This window comes from Mixophyes fleayi, chromosome 4 (genome assembly GCF_038048845.1).
Source record: "Mixophyes fleayi isolate aMixFle1 chromosome 4, aMixFle1.hap1, whole genome shotgun sequence".
Taxonomy (NCBI): Eukaryota; Metazoa; Chordata; class Amphibia; order Anura; family Limnodynastidae; genus Mixophyes; species Mixophyes fleayi.
In genome coordinates, this window is record NC_134405.1 from 138,387,778 (window position 1) to 138,412,058 (window position 24,281).

Here is a 24,281-nt window from a genome sequence, read left to right on the forward strand (position 1 = left end):
GCTCCTTGTCCAGTTCACATGCCATTTGTACACGTATCTGTGCAAATGTTCCATTTTTATGTAACACAAATAGATTTTACATGTGAAATTGCTCCTATATGTGCACCCACGTGTACAATTAAAATTTCATTTTGAGGGACATAATTATATAAATGTGGTTTAAGGGCCAGAGGAAGCACATTTAGGGTGGAATCTTCTATATAGTGGGGATCACTTTACCGCTGCAATAAGTGTAAGTTTTATCACTATTTCTCACCACAATCTAACATTATTTTATTGCTGTATCAGCTGAGGGATACTCTGCCAGTGCATAGAGGTTACTTATTCATCTCTAGGGACTGGAAGCCCGATATGAGCTTCCTGTTAGAAAAAAAACACATGGAAAAAAATGTTTAATATAAAAATATACAGAATAGATTATATTACTATACTCACCCCGCCCACAGGAAATAACATTTATTTTCTGGCGGCAGGACAAGAGCACTATTCATTTAAAAAATGTTGGTAACCCATTAAATATTTAGGGCAAAGCGGAAAAAAAGGTTTTATGCAGTTTAGTAAATCTACCCCTTGATTCTTTTCACATACTCAGAGGGAAACCAAGCCTTGGGTTACCTTTTAGGAACATTTTATACTGATTTTTTTGTGTAATCACTGGAACCTCGCCATAATAAGTGCCAACTACTCTTTTTGCAAATCATGATCCATTTAATTCCCCTAACAAACCCACAAACCAGTCATCTGCAGCCATATGATTAATAATGAATTGGTAGTAGCACACACAATCTCTCTGCATAAAGAAGATAATTGCAACCAACTAGTAATGGCTTGGCGACCTTTGTTGTGATCCATATCACATCTGTCCTCTGTTCTTAGAGCATGATTCTGAGTAAAATTGTATTTTAATTACGAATACATATATCACTCCTAATGGTCTGAAAGTCACATACAAACAGAAACCGTGCCAGCAGTCTAGCCAGGAACATCTTTAGTACCACCAAGTTCCAGGATTTTGAGATATATATATATATATATATATATATATATATATATATATATATATATATATATATATATATATTGTGACTGTTTTAGTAGCTTTTTCATAGAAAGTAATTGTATTTTAGGCTTAGGGTTCTTTTAAATATGGCAGAGTGAGACTGTAGATTAGATAGGTGTGAAAGGCGTGATATAATGGCCACATTTTATACTGTTAGATAAAGCTAAATAAGAGAATAGAATTTAGAAAGCATTTATTTTAACACGTATTTACTTAAAACCATGAGTAGGTTTAAATAGTGTATGAGCTAGATGTGCAAAACAAAACAAGAACTAATGAACCATCCTTAAAATAATGGACTAAAATATGCACATTAAACATAAACACCAGAAATAAAATTAACAATAAACCACAGCTACTTAAAATGCTGAAAACAAATGTAACATTTAAAACCAAAATGAATGACCTGTGGAGAAAAAAAAAACAACTAAATGTCAAAATAAAAATGAACGACCCAAGAATCATGAAAATATATTCAACAAGATAGTTAAAAACATAAACATGTAAAACTGGATGAAAGCTGCTGAGAAAGACTTGATAATTCAGCTAGACAGGAAACACTAAACTAATGTGAATGCATGAAGCCACTGACATATTAATATATTAGGACTTAAAGAGTGACAAACAGAAGACAAAAAATACATCCAAAGATTGCAAGAAAGACTGTGTATATATGTGTTATGTTGTGTGAAAATGTACTAAAATACAGATGTAGGGCCTGATTCAGAGTGAGACGTACGTCCTTTTAAGAAGCGCAACTTTGCAGTTTTTCGGAATGCTCAAAACGTGAACGGACACAACTGTGGCTATTCTGACCTGTGACTTTTCGGCACCTACGACTTATGCCTGATGCAGTTTAACATAGGCAAGTACAATAAGACTGCGTTCAAGCAACTACGTATGGATTCAGACTGGGACATAGCCTAATTTTTTTTTATTTGGGGGGGAAAGTCGCTTCTGGTGTATTAGCTAGGGTATAAATGATAAATGATACTTCATGTCATATAAAATAAAGGGTTTTTGTACATGATCACAAGTTGGATGTAAGTGGCGAGACTGTTGTCAAGTGGATGCATCTGCTACTCACTAAGACCTGGAAGTATCTTTAGCTCTAAATATAGCCTACATATGTGTGTGACTTTTTCAATTGCAAGTCACATTTATGCTTGCTTTCCACTCTGAATCAGTCTCATAGTGAATCAAATATAAGGACTAACTTAATAGACTACGCTCTCTACTTACTTGTTCTCAGAGGCATCATAAAAAAGCCATACACCCATGCAAGACCCAAAATATGTACGGTTTTAACTACAACATGCCATTGTTGTTGGCAGTAGTCAAAGTGGAAATTTAGAAGTGGCGGTATAAAAAAAATGTAATGGGAATGAGAGTGAATGGAATTTGACAGTTTTACAATGGAGGCTGTAAGAGAAGTGGCGATATGGCGTACCACCGTATACACCGCCACTTTGGTCACTGGCTTTTGGCAGAAAAATTAAACCACAATCAAACCACAAGAGATATTACTCATTTTTAATAGTACACTGTATTTGTGTACTTTATGGATCTAGCCCAATGAATTTGCAGTACTGATCAAAACCATGAGCACTGCAAACTCTGTTTCTATGACTGTGTACACAATTGAGCTTTTAATTCCGGAAATAGTTGTTAAGTGTTACGTTCTATTTAACATGGAGTTCACAGAAATCAGATTAGATCATAAGGAATATAAGATACAAAAATTGATTAAAAATGTAACTCTTGATCGACAACTCCTCAACGTATACTATATCCTGCTTTTTTCTATTACATATAAAATAGGTAAATTAATAAACCCAGAAGAGCACTATGTAAAAAAGTAGCATTTTGTGTTCCAAGTCTTTGTAGCTACAACAATTTATTAGACGGCCTATAATAGAGAATGCGCTTCCCAAGAAACAGTGTTAAAATTAAAAATCAATGGTATTTTTCAGACTATTTCAAACATTCTCTGCCATGATTCCATAGAATTTCTTAACGTTCCGTGAGCACTGGTTACAATGGGGATTGGTTTAGAGTTGAATGTAAAAGTTGTCCATTTGCATATATGTGCAAATATGCGGTTCCACTTTTGTACTTTATGATACATGCATCTTTAATCTAGAGTATAGATGTGCCTGGAACAAACAGGCAGCAATCATCCATAGATTGTAAGCTTGCGAGCAGGGCCCTCTTACCTCTCTGTATGTACGTTTTATTACTGTTTGTTCCCAATTGTAAAGTGCTACGGAATTTGTTGGCTCTATACAAATTGCATCTGCATAAAATGACTGTACTGCACATGAATAACCATGATCCCGCTCTTGAAGAGCAAGGTGCTGCAAGTGTTAGCAGCTCAAACTACTGGTGCAAGCTACACACAGCCCAGTGCAATGCAAAAATTCACTTGCATCTCTAGATTACCTCCAGCTTGTGGTACCATAGAAATAAACAAACAAACATGCACACATACCTGCTACCTGCATTGTAGCACAGTGTTTCATTTAACAACCTCTTTATTTATTAAAGGCTTGTTAATTATGTTATTACATCTACCTTAATTCTGACTCTTATACAAAATAATTTTCAGATTCTTCAAATGTCTAATTTTAGTTCTCTAAAATATTATATATAGAAATAGAAATAAATCTTAAATGTAAGCTCCAATATTCAATCACTATCTTTTTTTAATTCAAAATGCACTTACCCCCGGTATCTGGATCCTGGTAGTTGGGATCCAGACCCCTCTCAAGCAGCCTGGTCACTTTTTCAATGTTTTGAAGCTGAATGTATTCCATGAATTTCTTTAGATTCCCCTGCACAAATAAAAAAAGAAACAAGGGATAAGAAATGGAAGGTAAAAAGAAAGCCAGCAGAGGCTTTTGCTCACTTCTTTGTTCTCCTTTTTTTATTTACTTAAGTGATACAGTATAAACGTAAACGTTAAACAAAAAAAAAAGAACATTTGAAAACCTTCATACAGCACCACATAACATGTTATATAGATTTGAGACATGTAATCAGTGGGTCAGGCCCTCACTTGTGATCCCAGATTCTGTCCCTGGCAGATATAGTCAGATAAGCAATACACTCTATTGGGAACCAACTGGTTTGGGTCCCAGAAAAATGACAATCTGACACCTGTGGTCCCACAACAATAACTTGGTGTCTCAGTTAAACAAAAGTGATCTAGTTAACATAAATGGTATGACTTACAAGGCATAACCTAAACCATACATATAAGGCATTGCAACTCACTTAGACATTAAGATAGTGGCAATGATGTAAGAGCATGTATTTATATATGTAACAAAACACGTCTGGGGTATTTAATTCCATATGCACAATGGATTGATTGTGTATAAGGAATGAAACACCCCAAGTGTGTTTTGTTATATGAAGCCACTTTTACCAAACACCTCACATTTTATAAAATGAATTAAGTGATTTTTTTATATGCAATGAAGCCATTGATGACATTTGTAGAGATTAAGTACTCAATCAACAGTAATTAATTGTTTTTTATGGGAAAAAAACAAAGAAACAAAACCTTTCCCATAGACAAATACCAGTTGAATGGTGTTGTCACAGATTCCAGCTAATATTGCCAGGAGACACATCTAATAATATTCTACTTTTGGAGTAGGTAGGAAACTGGATCAAAATCTAACTACATTATAATTAGGCCTCCCTGATTCCTTTTTCTTTAAATGTTTATAACTGAGGCATGTGCTACAGCGCCCGTATTCAACTCAGACTGGTACTTGCCCAACCCGCTAACAGTAACACTGGTCAACAATGGTTTTGTTAAATGGATAATTTCGACAGATTTTTATGTATATTCTGGTGCCGATTCCAAAACTTAGGTCAGAATTTTCCTAAGGGCTCCATTTTTTTTAAACCAACATATTTGTTTTTTTTAAATTATACCATATGGCTCAAAACAAAAGAATTTTTTTTAAAAAAAAATTTTTTGTTTTATGCCTTTCATAATCAGCAAACAATCATGTTAAATGCATTAGCAATTCCCTATAATTAATTTATTTCTGTATAAGCAGAAAATAAAGTAGCTATATCTGCTGGGTATTTGATGACACTGTCTGAGTCACTCCTCCACTCTCAGTTTCAGTTTATAAGTATACGGAGTTCATACTTCCGCAAAATGCCTCATAGTTGTATAGATCATCCAAACAATTTTTGTGACGTGTGTGTTGAATTAACTATCAAGTCTCAAAGAAGAAACATTACTCCTTTGGTAAACAAATCGTATGAGCTCTACTTTGGGTGTAAAATTGGAGATCAGGACAAATCTTGGGTCCTCATATCTGTTGTGCTTCATGTGTAAGTTTGCTAAATAGTTGGCTGAATGGCAAATCCTGTCACATGTCATTTGCAGTTTCCATGGTATGGAGAGAACCACAGGACTAATCCACAGACTTATTTTTGAATCACAAAAATCAGTGGAATCACGAGCAAGTTTAAGAATTCAGTTAAATATCCTGATATTCCTTCAGCCATCAGGCCTGTTCCTTACAGTGCAGAACTACCAATTCCAGTGCCACCAGAAGCATGAAGCATAGATTCAGAAGATGCTGGTGATGCAGTTTCCAAGAATAAGTGAAGCAAAAAATCAAAGAGGGATATTTGTTGGACTACAAATACGAAAGCTCATGAAGGATGAAGATTTTGAGAGAAGCTTGAATGAGTCTGAGGTTGCTGCATGGGGATCATTCAAAAAAGTTGTGAAAAACTAAATACCTCTCTACTACAGGAGAAACAACTATCCATCTCATGTACATGATTTTTTTTGTGTTGCTGGAACATGCACACAGAACCATAATATATGTATGTGCAACAAAGAAAGCCGCTATGAGAATCAGCAGAGCATTTGCAAACAGCTAATCACAAGCGGTTCACTATTGCTGGTAACTGTTATCATCATCTGTTATTTACTGTATCTGTACCTGCGCTAGACCACCTGCAAAGACAGCTTGCACCAGTGTCGCTCTCTGCCGCTGCTCGCAGTTGCACAAACACTCCCCTACTATAGCTGGCCTACATCACAACATTCCTTCCCTCCCGTCCTTCACTCCAGACGTGATTGGGTGGAGGTGCGATCTACAGAAGCGCATACACGTGCATCCATTATTCTGGGCATGAGCAGAGATATGCTACACAAACTGGTGTAACACTCACTCTGCACAAGCCCCTATGCCTCTATCACACATGTACACGAAACAATACTTTTGTGATATTATAATACCTGTATTTGCAAGGGCTCTCCCATTAGACACTCTGTAAAAAGCCTCATGTTTCTGAATGCATGTTTTGCTATTTTAATAAAAGTTATTGAAGTGAAAAAAATGAACCCACTACATCTTGCCAAAATTAAGATATGTGTGGGCAGGACCAGATTAAGTGCCAGAATCTAGGTAATGATGTTATTAGCAGCTGGTGAGACTAAAGAGTGAAAGAAGTAACATGTCCTCTTAGTCTTCATGTACTAGGGTTGTGATGGTCATACCACTTCCCTCTGCCTGAGATAGGGAGGCATTAACTTTCACATGAATAAGGTGGATATATAGATGCCTCTCTTATCATTGCAATCTCTTTGAAGTCAGAATTCCTATACAATACTGTAATTATATTGTTATACACTGTGCATTCACGCAGGGATCTTCTGTGCTGTCCTAGCCACTGTTTCTCCCAACACCCATCGCACCCTATATTGCCACATAGGTCCATGGCTTAATCTCTACCAGACCTGAGGTGTATGAAAGAAAATTATCTATTCTACTAGTAATTAAAATCATCATGGATTTTTTTTATGTTGACATATATATATATAAGAAAAAAAATGAATGGTAAAATAAGAAGCTGTCACCGTCTGTAGTATGTGTGTAAGTCCAGAAATGAGTGTGTCCTGGTTTCACAACATGCACCTTATATAGCTTTTTCTCATTACCGCTTGTGACTTTCTATTGCTGTTACCTATTGTCACAACCCGGACTCTAAATATCAATATTCTCATAGTTGTGAATCTAAATAGGAGTGTCATTTAATTATGCATGTTGCTCTGTGTGGCCAATTTCCCATTATACCATATTATTCACTGATGCGTGTAGCATTTTCTGAGCGTAAGCGTTCCTTTGTGATAGAGGATAAGCATTGCCCAATCACTTCAACATGTCAGCACGAAACACACTGGAGGAGGAGGAATAGGAAACAATTAATTCAAACTGTATGTACTGTTCTATGAATGTGTGATTAAACAAACAAACCTTTAAAACACCACTTTAAATGTATATGAGTTTGACAGTAATGTACTTTGCTCTTTTTAAAATATTTAATGTAGCTAGCCAAATTATTAATGGATGTGTCTTATGATGGGACCATCTGCCCACTACACACAGTGGAGGCCTTTTCTTGGATGAACCAATATTCAGCCTCTATATTCATTAAGAACTAGTTAATTGACTATATTGCCATGAATATTGGTTCTTTCCACAAAATGCCTGCCTTTACTGTTTGTAAGTGAGGATACACTTTAAAGGAGGGAGGAAAACAAATAAGCCTAAGGTAATATGAGCGATGAGGCTGGGACACCCTGGGAGGACTTTGGCCATGTGGAATCAGCTCTCCCCCACGCTGCTGTCTAATACTACTAGAAGTAAGCATTGGGTGGAGCATTTAAAAAACATAGGAAGAAAGAATATATATTTTTTGTAATACCATTAGAAATGGAATCTCACACTTAGGTTCCAGTTCTATGCAGGTGTCGGCCCTGAGCATGCTGAGTAGAGCAGAACGGGGACCTCCAGAATGAGAAGTAACTTATCAGTCTGGATAGAGATACTCAGCTGTCATAGTGATAAACTATTTAAAATCGCAACAAAAGATCATTTTTATGCAGTGATAAGGGTCTATAAAAAATTATACTTATCACCATGATAACAAGAATTTTTATACATAGGTCCTTTAATCACAATGCAAAGTGAAATACTTATCCTTGTTTACCATGAACCGATTAGAAACATACCCAAAAATATTCCTAAATATTCCTAATTCTTGGCTAATTTCTCATTCATATTAAAAATATGTAGGTATCAGCTAAAAAATATACATGAAATGACTGTAGCGTTTGAACTATATTTATCCACCATGCACTCTTCACTCACTCCTCTGCAGCAGGTTGTCATGTTAGGAGGTAGGTGCTTCTCTAATTACAAGCAGACAAGCACTGACAGCTAGGCAGACTTGCATCAGAAATGCACTGTGTAGACTGGTAGATCTATACACAGGAGCAGAACTAGTGATGTCACAGGAATAGTCTAAGCTTTGTAACTGTGACTTGCGCCCACCATTGTCAAATTAGGTTGCAGCATGCCACATCCCCCTGGCAGAACGACAGAAGTCAGGACAGATGGACAGCCCCTAGAACCATGACTCCAGCATAAATTGGGAAAGTTGGGAGGTATGCTGGCATCAGATCCCATCAGAACACTGTTGTTGGAGGGGACACGCAATGCAAAAAAAATCATCTCCAAAGACATGCACTACCAAAAATGTATACAAAGTAAATGTTGGCACCAGGGCCTGATTAAGAGTTCAGGTAGCCCTAGCAGGGTCAGGATGGGCTGGAAGGATGGCATATGCCCTATGGGCCAGTCAGTACCATAGTGGGCTGCCTTGGGCTAGGTCACCTGTACTTTTTTTCCTTTAAAATGTTCCCAAGAGGCTGCTGAGTCGAGTCTCCCCGCCTAAAATTTGCCAGCCCTCCCCTGAGCCCTAGGCTAATACGCTTGTAGCGCCCCCCGGACTTCCATGCTAGGCTAAAACACAGTAGGTAAAATGAACTTGTCCTTAATTTAAAATCCAGCTTTCCTCAAACCCCCCGCCCCCAATGTTTATGTTCCCATGTTTTCGAAACCCAGCTTCACTTGGCTTTTTGAAAGGTCACTGTAATCCTTGTCACTCATTTTGTTAAAATTACAACTGTATAGCAGAGCGGAGGCATGAATAAACGCTAATAAGAGTGAAGATGTGAGAGAGAAGGGCTATTATGTCTGTGACCTGTCGCCATCCTTGTCTCTCCTACTTGCTTTTTTCTTTCATGTTATCTTTTTTACTTTGGTGAACAACTATTCGCCTATATTTTAAAATGAATTTCAGTGTATTCAATGATGACCCCAAAAATGCCTCATGCCTTAGGCTGCAGCCTAGTCAGCCTATTAGGTAATCAGGACCTGGTTGGCACCATTAGGGATGATAGTCACCAGTGTTTTTTACTTGCATTCCATTTGTGTGGTGGTTTTCTGAAAATATCTTATTATATTTGTGCCTTTACCATGGTTAACACACATTGGGGAAGCCAACAATGAGCTCATAAAACTAGTAATAAACACATGTCCACCCCGTTTACAATTAACATGCGTTTTTAAATGTGAAAAAGACACCTGTGCATGGGAGACTTCAGACATGTGCAAAGCATACATGCGAAAATGAGTTATATTTTTATAAATATGATGAAATTACATGGATCATCAAAGCATCAGGCAAGGAAAAATAATGCCTGATATAACAAAATTGATATTTGTTGCATTAAGTTCATGTGAATTATTTGTATATTATATGCATATTGCATCCTGTGCTCAATTGCTACACGGATAACTACTTCTAGCAATTCATTCCATGTTCCCATTTCAGGCCAGTCATAATTAAACCATATTGTACAACCTCCTTCTTGACCTTGTCAACTCAGTTTCCTTCCTTGAGTGTTTTCCACTGATTGTGCTTGTTTAGTCTAATGAGCTAATTTTAATTGTATTGTTCTAAAACTAACATGTTCCCATCTTACCTTTTGAACAAGAAGCTATGTTCTACACATAAAAGAGAATAAATGAAATAACAATTTGAAACTGCTACTACTATATGATAAAAGTCTACATTGTACATGAAGAATAATCACTAATAGCTTCAAATTGCAGTGTAATATTAACAAAAATATTAGAAATATATATATATATATATATATATATAAATATATATACACACACACACACACACACACACACACACACACATATATACACACACACACACCGACCACATACAATATTAAAACCACCTGCCTAATATTGTGTAGGTCTCCCTAGTGCCTGCCAATACAACTCTGACCCTCTGAGGAATGGACTCCACAAAACCATTGATGGGTCCTGTGGTATCTGGCATCAAGACATTAGCAGCAGATCCCTTAAGTCCTGTAAGTTGCGAGGTGGGGCCTCCATGGCTCGGACTTGTTTTTCCAGCACATCCCACAGATACTCGATCGGATTGAGATCTGTGGAATTTGGAGGCCAAGTCAACACCTTGAACTCTTTGTCATGTTCCTCAAATCATTCCTGAACAATTTTTGCAGTATAGCAGGTTGCATTATCCTGCTGAAAGAGGGCACTGCCATTAGGAAATACCGTTGCCATAAAGGATTGTACTTGGTCTGCAACAATGTTTAGGTGCTATGTATCAAAGTAACATGCACATGAATATAAGTACCCAAAGTTTCCCAGCAGAACATTGCCCAGAGTATCACACTGCCTCGGGCAGCTTGCCGTGTTTCCATAGTGCATCCTGGTGCCATCTGTTCACAAGGTAAATGACGCACATGCACCCGGCCATTCACACGATGTAAAAGAAAACGTGATTTATCAGACCAGGCCACTTTTCTCCATTGCTCTATTACTCATTATTGTAGGCACTTTTGGTGGGGTAAGCTTCGGTGGATAAGGGTAACCATGGGCACTCTGAGCAGTCTGCGGCTACGCTGCCCCATTAGCAGCAAGCTGCGATGCAATGTGTGTTCTAACACCTTTCCATCACAGCCAGCATTAATTGTTTCAGCAATTTAGGCTACAATAAGTCTTCTGTGGGAATGGACCAGACGGGTTAGCCTACACTCCTCACGCACATCAATGTACCTTGGGCACCCATGACCCTGTCGCCGGCTCACTGGTTGACCTTTCTTGGATCACTTTTGGTAGGTACTTACCACTACACACCAGGAACACCCCACAAGACCTGCCATTTTGGAGATGCTCTGACCCAGTTGTCTGGCCATTATAATCTGGCCCTTGTCAAAGTCATTCAGCTCCTTACTCTTGTCTATTTTTCCGGCTTGCAAAACATCAACTTCAAGAACTAACTGTTCACTTGCTGCCTAATATATCACACCCCTTGGCAGGTGCCATTGTAACGAGATAATCATTGTTATTCATTTTCCTTGTCAGTGGTTTTAATGTTGTGGCTGATTGGTGTGTATATACATTTGTACTGTAGTTAGAGAGATAGCTATATAATGAGATTCACCAAGTATTTTTGTGGTTCGTGCCCTGGTGTTCTTGCAGGACAATGTTTAGACTTCAGCCAAAGGCTGGGGTCACATATACATGGCACTTGCATTGAGGAGGTTCAGTGGAACCTTATGGATCTTGTCACCAAAAATCTAGAAGGAGTGGTGCAGTCTTTCTATTCCCACTCCCCTACAGCCTTCTGAGGCTCTCCCATGGGGAAAGTTGAATATTTGAACCCCATGGAAAGTCACAGCGACCACAAGGTAAAGGAACCAACCTATGCGACAACGGGCGGTCATTAGACCCTTGCATCCATGGCCTAGGGGTTCCAGGAAGAAGGGCCTTTTCAATTTTTTTTTAGAGGACCTGAAGATCGCACAATTGTGTATTTTTTGTATTTAAGACTTCTTTAAAAAGTGGGATTCCCTGATTTCATATGCTTCCTAACACTCAATCTTGTATGAAGCATGTATTATGACTATTAACACATAGTTGCCAACCAAGGGAGGGCAGGCAAATTTTAGCCCGGGGGCAAGACTCAATGTAGGTGGCCCATTGACCCAGCCCAAGATAGGCCACTATGGGACCAGCCGAGGGGTCAGTTGCCCCCCTGCCACCTAGCCCAGCCTGCTTCTGTTGCCAACTGTCCATATTTGCAGGGACAGAACAAGGTTTTAAAGATTTACCCCTGCAAAATGTTTGCACCTGGAAATGCCTTATTTCTCAACACTGAAAAACAGCATTGTACAATAATTGTAATTCTGCATATTTAATGCAATACTTACCATTGATTATTATTCTCTCCACATATACATTGCACATGATGGGCCTGATTCATTAAGGAGCATAAATGCCGATACGAGCCGTATTTTGCGTAAAAACCGCAATGCACATGCCCAAAACCGGAGCATACGCCAGTTCAAATCATCTTTGAGTGCAATGGACCCTTACCTTCATTTCATTGGCAGAATGGGGAGGGGAATTGGCGCATGCATTTAGTCAATGTACAGAAGGTACCTTTGCTGACGCTCCTTGTTGATTTTTGACATGCATATGTGCAATGTACATGTATTTTTTTTAAATACGCACATTACGTTCATATTGCTTTTGTTGATGGATCATGCCCGATGTGCTTATATGCACCTGCCAGCAGAAAAAGTGGTAATATGGTAACTACAGTATGTTAATGGTAAGTGGTTTTGGGATATTATTACACAGCCAAAAATACTGAATAAGTTAAGTTAAACATATTACTAACTTCATTCTTTCAAGTTATTCTGCAAGAAAAGCACAAAAGTTATTGTTATACAATAACATCTGATATCATGTGAACTGGAACACATGATGGAACAGATGACATATATTTATCATTGAGAGCCCTATTGTGATAATAAAAAAATCTATTGTTGCTGTAATTTCATACAAAAATATTTCTAAGGCAGCTGAGCGATAGTCCTGGCGATACTGGCCCAGAGCAGTAAGAGTTAACATACTGCTTTACTGGGCCAGTCCTTGCAGATGTGCACAAGCATGAGCCATGATGCCAGCTGGTTCATGTGCAGTGGAACTGAAAGCCCAGATTTAGGCTTCAGTTCCACTAATGAGAAAAAAAAGACTGAAAATAGATTTCATTTATCTTAAAAGTTATTTTAGCAAAAAAAAAAAAAAAAATATTGAATGATTTTGATGTTATCACCATCAGGAGATAGAGATAACATAATACATATTGTGATGGTACAAGTACCGTAGCAATGATTGTTAAATAGCTTTCACCAATCTTACCACCATCAGGATTATTGCCGGCATAACAATGCAATCACCTGGGGTAACCCTTTCATATATTGGATGGTGCCAAAATAAGACGTATCTCCCATTGATGTATGCCCCTATAAGTAGCATGCATTGTTCACATATACACTCCTAGGAAGAAGCTTAAACCCACACAGCGTTTGTGCAGAGGAAGTTATGCCATTGTTTGTGTTGTTGTTGTCAAAGTCTGATACTGGTTTCCTTACATGTAAACGTCAAGAACATCCTTAAAATAACAGAAGTGCATATAGAAAGTGCCAGGTATCACCAAAAAAGTCCACAAACCAAAACCATAGTTGCTAACATTAGACTATCAGATACACTTTGCTGCTTAGCAGTTGCACATCAGTACACCATGCGCAGTGCATCTAGAAAGACCTCTGGTTGTGGCCCCTAAGGCTGGTTTAAATGTGTGTTTCCTAAGCATATTTTCATGTCACCTTACAAATATTTGCATTTAACCTTACCACCATGTTGTATTGCTGTTCATGTGAGCAAAACCTGTGGTTTATCACATGGTCAATAAATCCTGAACATGCGGCATTTTCTAACCACTGTTCTAATGTCTTGTTCAACCCAAAACTCAGCGCGAGAAAGTGCTTAGTAAGCATTTGCCTGAATTATCCCCAAGACAAAAAATAACCTTATTCATAGATGTAAACAGTAACAGCAAACAGTTGTACAAGTTACATGTCAAACCAATCATTTTTAATATATACTGTTTTTCCTGCTGGTCATATTAATAATATTGGTATTTACCGGTTTGTGCCAATTTTTTGTGGTTATTTCTAGGCACTCAATTCCGCTCCATGCTTTGGTATACCATACTGTACACACTGATTACCAATGTGCTCAGCAAAAGTCAGTCAGGATACATAGACAACCGTCACATGAAGTGTAGAACTTGTATAGTTTTAAAATGACAATGACTAAAAAATGACCCTTTATAAATAACAATATGAGAGCAATCACAAAACTATTCCAAGTTCAGGAATGCATTACATAAACAAAGACATCACCATTCTAAACCATAACAATGCAGGTGGAAGCATTCCATCAGGGCATCTTTCACCAGCTACATAATGGTATATTTACCATTGGACGCCTTTCTGTTAAACAGCAGTAACAAACACTATTGCACATCTCCATCTATCACATTTGCAAGTTATCATCATAACTGGCACATCTGGGCATGTTGGAATGGGGACGGGAAAGTGTAAGCCGAGTACATTAATGGCATGTTCATGTGCAACATGATTAAATATGGATATATTCCCAGGTACACCTCCTAGGAAGCATATCTTTTGATGGAGGGCTGGTGCAAAGATATATGGTGATGATGATCAGGGACGTCGAGAGGGTACATTTTACCCGGGCCCGGCCATGCCAGGGGGTTCGGTCCAGGCCCTCGCTGCTACTTTAAATTATTATTTATTTTTTTTACTTTTCTCTTTTGCGATCTTTTTTTATTTTTTTCGTGAGGGGGGGGGGTTGGTCGGGGGTGGGGGAAGGGTTGTCTTGGGGTTCGTTGGTGGGGGGAGCTAGAAGAAAAAAACTCATGTGATCGCGCGGCGCCGCGTCTCTCCTCTCCTCTTCTCCATTCACACTGACTGCCGGGCGTGACGTCATCAAGTCACACCCGTCAGTCAGTGAGGAGCGTCGCAGCCAGCATGAAGAAAAAGACAGAAGAGGAGACAGAAGAGAAGAAAAGAAAAGAAAGAAGTTGACAAAAGGTAAGTAAAGAAACAGAGAGGCAAGGGAAGGAAAACAGAGAGGGACAGTACTATAAAGAAAGGGGAGAGAGGCACAGAGGAAGAAAAAAAGCAGCGAGCCACAGAGGAATAAAAGTGTGAAAGAGGAACAGAGGAGGAAAAAAAAAGTGGGAGAGAGGAACAGAGGAGGAAAAAAAGGAGAGAGGAACAGAGAAGGAAAAAAAAGTGGGAGAGAGGAACAGAGGGAAAAAGGAGGGAAGGCAGCATGGAGGGCGCAGTGTGAGCATAAGGGGGCACAGTGTAGTTGTGAAGAAGGGGCATAGTATTGTGTGTGTGTTGGCACAGGGGGCTTGTTGCAATGTAGTGAGTGTGAGGTAGGTGGTGGCTAATTAATGGGTGCTATTTTATTTGTAGGGTGATGGTGGGGACTATTAATTTAAGATGGGGTGGTTTGGGGGCTATTGAATGGTGGGGTGAGTTTAGGGAGAATGAGGTCTATTTAATAAATGTGACTATGAATTATTTAATGGCAGTGATGGTTGCGGGAAATAGGTATTGCTGGGGCTGTTTGCAGGAAGGGAAATAGGTTTATTTATTAAATGTGAATACTATTATTTTAATGTTGGGGCTGGAGAAAGGCCTAATTATTAATCGTGGGTGCTATTGATTTAACGCCAGGGCTGACTGTAATTTTCTAAATGTAGCCATTTTTTTTCCCAAATAGGTCCTCCAACATTCCAGGATCCGGACAAGCCACAACTAAAGAAACCAGCAATGTCACAAATGTCACGCTCCGGTGAATTCAGGACCTACTGATTTTGATGTGCTAGCTACGCCCCAATGGCACATTGCCACGCCCCCAATTGTGTGACCACACCCCTGAAAAATATTGCGCAAGATTTTTTTGCTTAATCAACTATAAGGGGGGCCCCATGAATTTGTTGTACCGGGGCCCTGAATTCCTCTTGGCAGCCCTGATGATGATGATGACCATCAGCATCACTAGCTGCTTCTGATTTTCTGTTTGTCATTGAAATATCCAGCTTAATTCATTAGCATTGCGTCCATCTATATGACATATTACCACATTATCCAATTTGTGTACAATATAATAATGTGACTTTAGCACCTTACATTGTCAAGTCGCATATCTACGGTACCATTAGGGATAAGTATATACACTTTGCCTGGCCCAAATTCCACTGTTTTTGAGTTGGATGCACCTTGTCCAGCTCAACATATACACTATTTTTTCAGACATCTTTTTCCAGGTACATATGATGCACAAAGGCATCCAACTCTAAATAACTCTAACAATAACTTTAAATAAATCCATTCACGAGCACAACAAAACTCTTTGGTTTCTAGCAGTGGATATGGATAGTCTACTAGTGAACTTAAGAGGTGCACCCTTAAGCTTCGCTCTCAGGAACCCCTCTGTCCATTTGCAAAGTGGAAATGGCTTGTTCTCCTCCTTACAGTTAAAAGCTTCTCTAAAAATGTGCCCTATCCCACCCCTCCATATACCCTATATTTAATTTCACTAATGATTTTGCACTGGGCAGTGAACAACTTGAGCATTGTAAATGACCACCAATGACTGAGATCCAATTACCTTCCTCTCTGACATGTAGGAAAATGTAACTAATTTGTGTAGCTAAAAATGTTATGTGCATTGCAGCTAAATCTGGATAATTTTCATATACATTATGCACAATTTCCACCTCTAACTTGCCTCGATTTTTGAATGGTGTGAATTTGTTTCATGTCGAAAGAAACATGTATGTATGTGTTAGGAACCCCTCCAGTCAGTACAACACAACCCGGAATCTACTCTGCCAGTCAGGTGTTCACTGGAGCCCCTAGTAGTGGGGACAGACTGGGCTGCAGACTGACAGAGGGTCGTGAAGTGTGTACCGGCTGGGGAGAACCCAGGTAAACGAAGTGAAGTCCAAGCAAAGGTCAAGGGCCGGCAGCAGATAGCAATTCCAATACACAAGCCGAGGTCAAGGGTCACGAGCAGACAGGAAGGTCGGTAAACACGCCAGAGGTCAGGGTCACGAGATACACAGGCAAGGTCCAAATCCAGGCAAAGGGTCATACACGGGTAATCAGCAGAATATTCAACGGGCAGGAACAAGGCACAGAGCAGGTCAGCAGACTGGCAACAGAAGCTATAACCGGCAGTGAGGCTGCAGACCTCACTGCCTTAAATACACAGATGGCCCAATCAGGGCTTGTATACACTCCTGCAGGCTAATTGCCTGTACAGAGCAGGACCAATCAGGGCTTGTCCCTGCAAGACACAGTTGCAGGCTAATACCTGTAAATTCAGCCCCCTTCATTTACGCAGCGCTACAGAAGAGGCGTCCGGCCGTTGCCTTGGCGACGGCCGGGCAGGAAGGGGAAATGACGTCCGGGACGCCAGGAAGAGCCAGAAGCAAGCCACGGCGGCTGTGAGTACCTCCGCGGCTCGTGACAGTACCCCCCTTGAGGAGGGGTCAAGGAACTCCGACACCCAGGTTTTCTCGGAAATTTCTTCGAGAACTCCTTCAACTGTTTAGGGGCATGGAGTTGTCTTCGCGGAACCCAAGACCGCTCTTCTAGACCTCGATTTTTCCATTGCACCAGGAAGTGCACCTGACTCTGTACTTTTTTAGAATCAAGAATCCTCTGAACAATCAATTTTTTAGTCCTGTTCCGATTCTGTCCATATGAACTTGGAAGCTGAGGTTGACTTGGATAAAGTACAGGTTTGAGCAGGGAACAATGGAAAGTGTTGGGGATCCTTAATGACCCAGGAATTCTCAACCTAAATGCCACGGGATTAATCTGCTTGACAATGAGAAACGGACCAATGAATTCAGGACCCAATTTCCTGCAGGGCTGTCTGAGCCTAATATTTCTCGTAGAAAGCCACACTTTCTGGCCCACTTTGAAGGAGCAGGTGGTACGGTGGCGATCTGAATTTTTTTTTGCAGAAAATGAGGCCTGTCTTAAAGAGGATTGCACTTTTCTCCAAATGACCTTAAGATCGGCAGCAGTAGCACGAATTTCCGGAATGCCAGCGGATTTGAGGGAATACAAGGAATTGGCCCTGGGATGAAAACCAAAATTACAGAAGAATGGTGAGGTTTGCATGGATGAGTGACATGAATTATTATAGGCAAACTCCGCCCAGGGTAACAAGGATGACCAGTTGTCGTGAAATTCTGAAGTGTAATAACGTAAGAACTGTTCCAAAGACTGGTTAACCCTTCCAGTCTGCCCGTTAGACTGAGGGTGATATGCAGAAGAAAGGCTAAGCTTGATTCCCAGAAGGGTACAAAAAGATTTCCAGAATTGTGCTACGAATTGGGAACCACGGTCGGAAACAATATCAGTAGGGAGTCCATGAAGGCGGAATACGTGCTGGATGAACAGGACAGCCAGATTTCGAGCACTAGGGAGCCTGGTTAGTGGTATGAAGTGAGAAATTTTGCTGAATCGATCTACCCCGAACCCATATGGTGTTGTGTCCTGCAGAGAGTGGCAGATCGACTATAAAGTCCATGGACAAATGAGTCCAGGGTTTTGCAGGAATGGGCAACGGAACCAACTGACCTACCGGACGATTCCTGGGAACTTTATTCCTGGCACAACCCTCGCAAGAGAGAACATAAGTCCTGACATCAGTAGGTAACGATGGCCACCATACAGTACGGGATAAGATTTCCAACGTTTTCCGGATTCCGGGATGTCCGGCAGTCTTAATATTGTGAGCTTCCGCAAGAACCGCCTTCCTTAAATGGACCGGAACAAATAAACATGCCTCCAGGGTATTATCAGGAGCTAATTTTTGAAACCTCTGAAGTGTAGTGCTCAGGTCTTGAGTCAGCCCAGTGTGGATTATGGAAGAGGGAATGATAGGCTCTGGATTGGTAATTGGAACATGATGTGCCAAGAAGCTTCTGGACAGAGCATCTCCTCGGACATTTTTAGATCCCGGTCGGTAGGTGATCAGAAAATTGAATCGAGTGAAAAATAGCGACCAACGGGCCTGTCTGGGTTTCAGACGTTTGGCCGACTGAATATATTGTAGGTTTTTTATGGTCTGTAATAACGGAGATCTGATGTGAAGCACCCTCCAGCCAATGCCGCCACTCCTCGAAGGCCCATTTAATTGCCAATAGTTCCCTATTACCGACATCGTAGTTGGCTTCTGCTGAAGAGAACTTACGGGAGAAATAGGCACATGGGTGTAGACGATGAGTATGAAGGTCCTTCTGTGATAGGATAGCACCGGCACCGACGTCAGAGGCGTCGACCTCAAGAACAAAGGCTTTAGTTGGATCCGGGTGTCTAAGGACCTGAGCGGACACAAAGGCTTTTTTCAAGCTTTCAAATGAGGCTACTGCTTGGGGCGACCAATTAGTTGAATCCATTCCTTTGCGAGTCAGGGCGACAATGGGAGCCACAATGTCAGCAAAGCCACGAATGAACCTTCTATAGTAGTTGGCGAAGCCCAGGAACCTCTGCACAGCCTTAAGATTGTTTGGTTGCACCCAATCCAATATAGCTTGAACCTTAGTTGGATCCATGGAGAATCCCTCAGAAGAGATTACGTAACCCAGAAAGGATACCTTCTGCACCTCGAACTCACACTTTTCTAGTTTGGCGTAAAGGTGGTGTTCTCGTAATTTCTGTAGAACCTGTTTGACGTGACCCTGATGTACAGATAAGGATTTAGAATAGATGAGGATATCATCTAAATAGACGACCACGAAACAATCAAGGAACTCCCGAAGAACTTCATTAATCAGGTCCTGGTATACTGCAGGTGCGTTGCTAAGACCAAACGGCATGACCAGATACTCGTAATGGCCAGAGTGCGTATTGAATGCTGTCTTCCATTCATCTCCTTCTTTGATACGGATGAGGTTATATGCTCCACGATGATCGATTTTGGTGAAGACTGTAGCACCTCTTAATTGATCGAATAATACAGAGATGAGAGAAAGGGGATAGGTGTTCTTGACTGTAATGAGATTCAGTCCTCGGTAGTCAATACAGGGTCTTAGTCCTCCATCTTTTTTGGATACAAAGAAGCATCCCGCTCCTACTGGAGATTTAGATGGCCTGATGAAGCCTTTCTCCAGGTTTTCATCAATGTATTCCTGCATGGATTTGGTCTCTGGACCAAAGAGGGAGTACAAGCGTCCCTTGGGTAACTTGGAACCAGGAATAAGCTCGATGGCACAGTCGAAGTCACGGTGCGGTGGTAAAGTATCAGCAGCCTTTTTGGAGAATACATCCCAGAACTCATGATATTGTGAGGGAAGCTGCTCCGGAATAGACTGAATCACACACGATTTTAATGGCGAGGTGCATAAGATTCTCCAATGAGGTAGGAGACGGGTATTGCACCAAAGAATCTTTGATCTGTTCCGACAGGCCTAGGCGAAACTGACTGCCTAAGGCAGGGTCATTCCATCCACTGTCAGGTGACCATCTACGGAATTCGGCGCAGTACTCCTCTGCCGACTGCCGACCTTGTTTCAAGGCCCGTAGATGAGCCTCAGCGGAGGCCATTCGATCCAGGTCATCATATAGTAGACCTAATGGCTCGAGTAAAGCGTCTACTGACTGCATGGCAGGACTGGTTTGCGGCAAGGAGAAGGCCCAGGACTGGGGGTCACCCTGAAGGAGGGAAATGATAATCCCGACTTTTTGTTGTTCTGAACCAGAGGAGCGGGGTCTCAACCGAAAATAGAGCTTGCAGCTCTCCCTGAAATTCCGGAACAGGGATCTATTTCCGGAGAACCGGTCTGGCAGATTAATTTTAGGTTCACAGGTGGAATCTGGAATGGGTTGTGAAGGGTTTGCAGCTTCTTCCTGAACGGAGAAATGCTCAGACAATCTCTGGATCATTTGGTATAGGGACTCGACATGACCCGCTAGGGCTTGCGCCGGAGACGGTGCGGTTCAGCTTCCATCCATTACACCCTCGTCTCCGGTACGTGTGAGGCCGGTTATAATGTTAGGAACCCCTCCAGTCGGTACAACACAACCCGGAATCTACTCTGCCAGTCAGGTGTTCACTGGAGCCCCTAGTGGTGGGGACAGACTGGGCTTCAGACTGACAGAGGGTCGTGAAGTGTGTACCGACTGGGGCCATGGCGACGGCCGTGCAGGAAGGGGAAATGACGTCCCGGTCGTCAAGGTGACGGCCGGGACGCCAGGAGTAGCCAGAAGCGAGCCGCGGCGGCTGTGAGTACCGCCGTGGCTCGTGACAGTATGTATGTGCTGTATGGGGAAATACCTCCTCTTTAGTACTTTGAAAGTATCATATTCGAATCAGATTGTTAATGCTGTCTTTACAGATGATTAAGCTGATAACAGAAGGACAGATCTGGTTGCCCACTCTGTTGATGTCAGTAAATAGGCATCACTGATAATTTTAACTCAATAACTGAATTTACATGTTTTGTACCAGTAAAGGGATTTTAATTTATATACTTTGCTCACATAGTGGCTGATTCATTGCACCATCTTCCTCAGCATTGCCATACAGCTGAAAGGCCATTGATCTTGTGTTCAGGTTCTCTAACAAGCTTTCCATCTAGTGTAGTTGTCACACCTGAATGGGCCTTACTTGACAACAGAGAACACTCAAGTTATATACATTTTTCTCACCAAAGGGCTTATTAGCTGAATGATTAACTGCTACTCATCTGAAAAACAGAGACATGCAGACATCGACAACAATGATCCTGATGCCTGTGCAGTGTACAGAGCGGCTTGCTCTCACCCATGGGCCTGATTCATTAAGGAACAGAAAGCGAACGCAATTTGAGGTTTTTTTAAATTGGGACAGAAGTTGCACGCAGGTACTTAACTGAAAAATAAACACATGTTCTGACATGCATACGCGTCCGTCATCACTATCATTCGACACATACACCTGTCCTGTAACTGGTGCAAGTGATACAGCTAAAAGTCATGTACCTGAGAGATGCCCAAAGAACGAGACAGAGGTGCATGCGCTCACTCTTGAGACGCACTTACTGCACACTGACTACATGCATACGCCCTTCCCTCCCGCATTCCGCCCTTCAATTCGTTGGCTGTTGTAAATGTTCTATGCGGTTGAAGATTAATTGCATTCACTTACGATGAATGGCGTATAGTCTGTTTCTGAGCAAGCGTGGTGCAATTTTATACAAAATACGGCATGTATCGGGATTTACATTCTTTAATGAATCAGGCCCCATGTGAGAACATTCTAATTAAATCCTCATCTAAATGAACCCTTACATGAAAAATATAATATTGTTGCAGTGGATTATTTCATAACCTCCTGTAATTTGGTTATAGAAATCTACATTCTCTTATTTGCTTCAGATTTACTGGTGACACACTCTTATTGATAAAATATGTCTGCCTTTTCATTTACAGTTCCCATTCGTCCAAGGTCCAAATGTTTACAGGTTAGATTTATGCTTCTCCAGCTCTTTCAACATACCATTTTCTATATGACTAAATTGGTGTGTGGGTGTAATCCTTTGAATCCTCCACAGTTCGATGTGGATTAATTGCCTATTCTCGTTAGAGACATGGCTGCATGTGGGGGGTGTACTATTGTAAACCTTATGCTTGTAATTATGTACCTTATTTTTTCTAGTCTTTTGGCTCATTTGTTCGTGGCATGTTTGCATGACTTGTTGTTCAATAGAAAATGTAAATTTAAAGGATTTAAAGGAGGTTAAAAAAAGTATGTTGTTACATACAAGACAGTTTGACCCAAAGCAGTGTCTTGGACTGTGGGGCAGACTTTCACAGAAATATGGTAGTGTTCAGTAACACATTTCTGAATAATGTTCTCAGAAAAAGCAAGGTATTACAGTGACATAACATAAATCAAATTTGATATAAATTCATTTATTATTAGAAATGGGCTGAACCCTGATAAGCCAAGTACATGTTGTTCAGCAACAACTAGTATGCCATCTGTTGCCTGCACCAGTTTATATGTTGTCCTAATGAACACAACACCAAATCACAAACCTTGACATCAGTTACCTATTCTTTTTTTTACCACCAGTGGAGATTATCTGAGGTGGTACAATTTTAGAGAGCTATACATTCCATCCCTGTAAAAAATAAAACAAATTTGCACTTACAGATACCATGTGGGTAAAGTGAACCTAACACCAACACACAGCTGAGGCAGCCATTTTGTCAGCGGAACCATTATTCACAATATGTGCCACAATGATGTCACAAATTCCTTTAAAATTGATAACCTGTAATGAATATTAGCTCAGCACAGAAAGTAGCGATATCTACCGTAAATACCCAACAAGCTCTTGATTTGAATGTGCTTTTTTAACTTACTTTGGTGTGAAGTTTGGCAAACTGCTTGTCATCCAGTAGTGTCTGTGTGTAAACTCTTCTCTTATAACGAAACTGAGGAAATGTGATAAAAACAAACAGGTCCAGGTGACTCATGGATGCACAAAGCAGCATACCTTTTTATTTTAAGTCTCTTCAATGAATCATTTTCTGCTTCTAAACATTCTCAAACTATATGCTCTTGGTTTAAACTGCCCTGTCACATTTTCTGCACTATTAAGTCTGTTTCCTATCCTCAAGAGTATTTGCTTCTTGGTTGAGCTTCTTGCATTATGTCTATATTCTTTCTTAAATAAAATCTTCTATTGTCCCACATATTTAGAGCTGTAATAAGGCCTTTGCAATGTGAATGAATAAACATTAAAATCACTATTGGCCTGAGACATTAATGAGAGCAAAGCATAAAAAGGGGTAACTTTGCATCTGGGCAAAGCCATGTTGCATTGGATGGGGAGGTAAATTTAAAATGTAGGGATAGATATATAGTTGGGATAGGACATGTCCTAGATCAGCTTTAGATTTCACTGTATAAATTAAGCTATCAAGTAAAAAACAGGCAGTATTTAACTTATGTGCAAAATAATAAACTAATTTGCACCCCTTGCATTGTAAGGTAGTATGTTCGGGACCAAACTTACTTCTTTTTTTGCTTTGCTCTCTTTAATGACTCAGGCCATATGTGTGCACCATACATAATCATATCTCTGTTAAATACCTCCTGGAAAAATAGGTGATTACCAATGAATTAATAAAGAAAAATAAAGGAAAAAAAGAGGAAAAGCATAAATAAGATTAGCATGAATATAGTTGGATTCTGTCCCCTAGAAATGATGCAGCCATCTAGCTGGCCTATGTGGTAAATACTCCTTGATGTTCCCTGTATTTCTCATGATTCCATAGTCTATTATACCATATATGCCATGTTCATGTGTCACTGGTGTG

At 40.4% G+C, this 24,281-nt stretch overlaps 1 protein-coding gene across 8 annotated transcripts in view; it reads right to left on the reverse strand.

Annotated features, from left to right (window-relative positions):
- Positions 1–24,281, reverse strand: part of SHANK3 (SH3 and multiple ankyrin repeat domains 3) — a 275,347-nt gene that overhangs the window by 140,547 nt on the left and 110,519 nt on the right. For all 8 annotated transcript variants that reach the window (XM_075208458.1, XM_075208456.1, XM_075208460.1 and 5 more), the window contains exons 5-6: positions 23,322–23,393; positions 3,786–3,894 (exon numbers count right to left, since the gene is read on the reverse strand). In XM_075208458.1, coding sequence (XP_075064559.1) covers positions 3,786–3,894; positions 23,322–23,393 — 181 coding nt within the window. The remainder of the gene's footprint in view (positions 1–3,785; positions 3,895–23,321; positions 23,394–24,281) is intronic.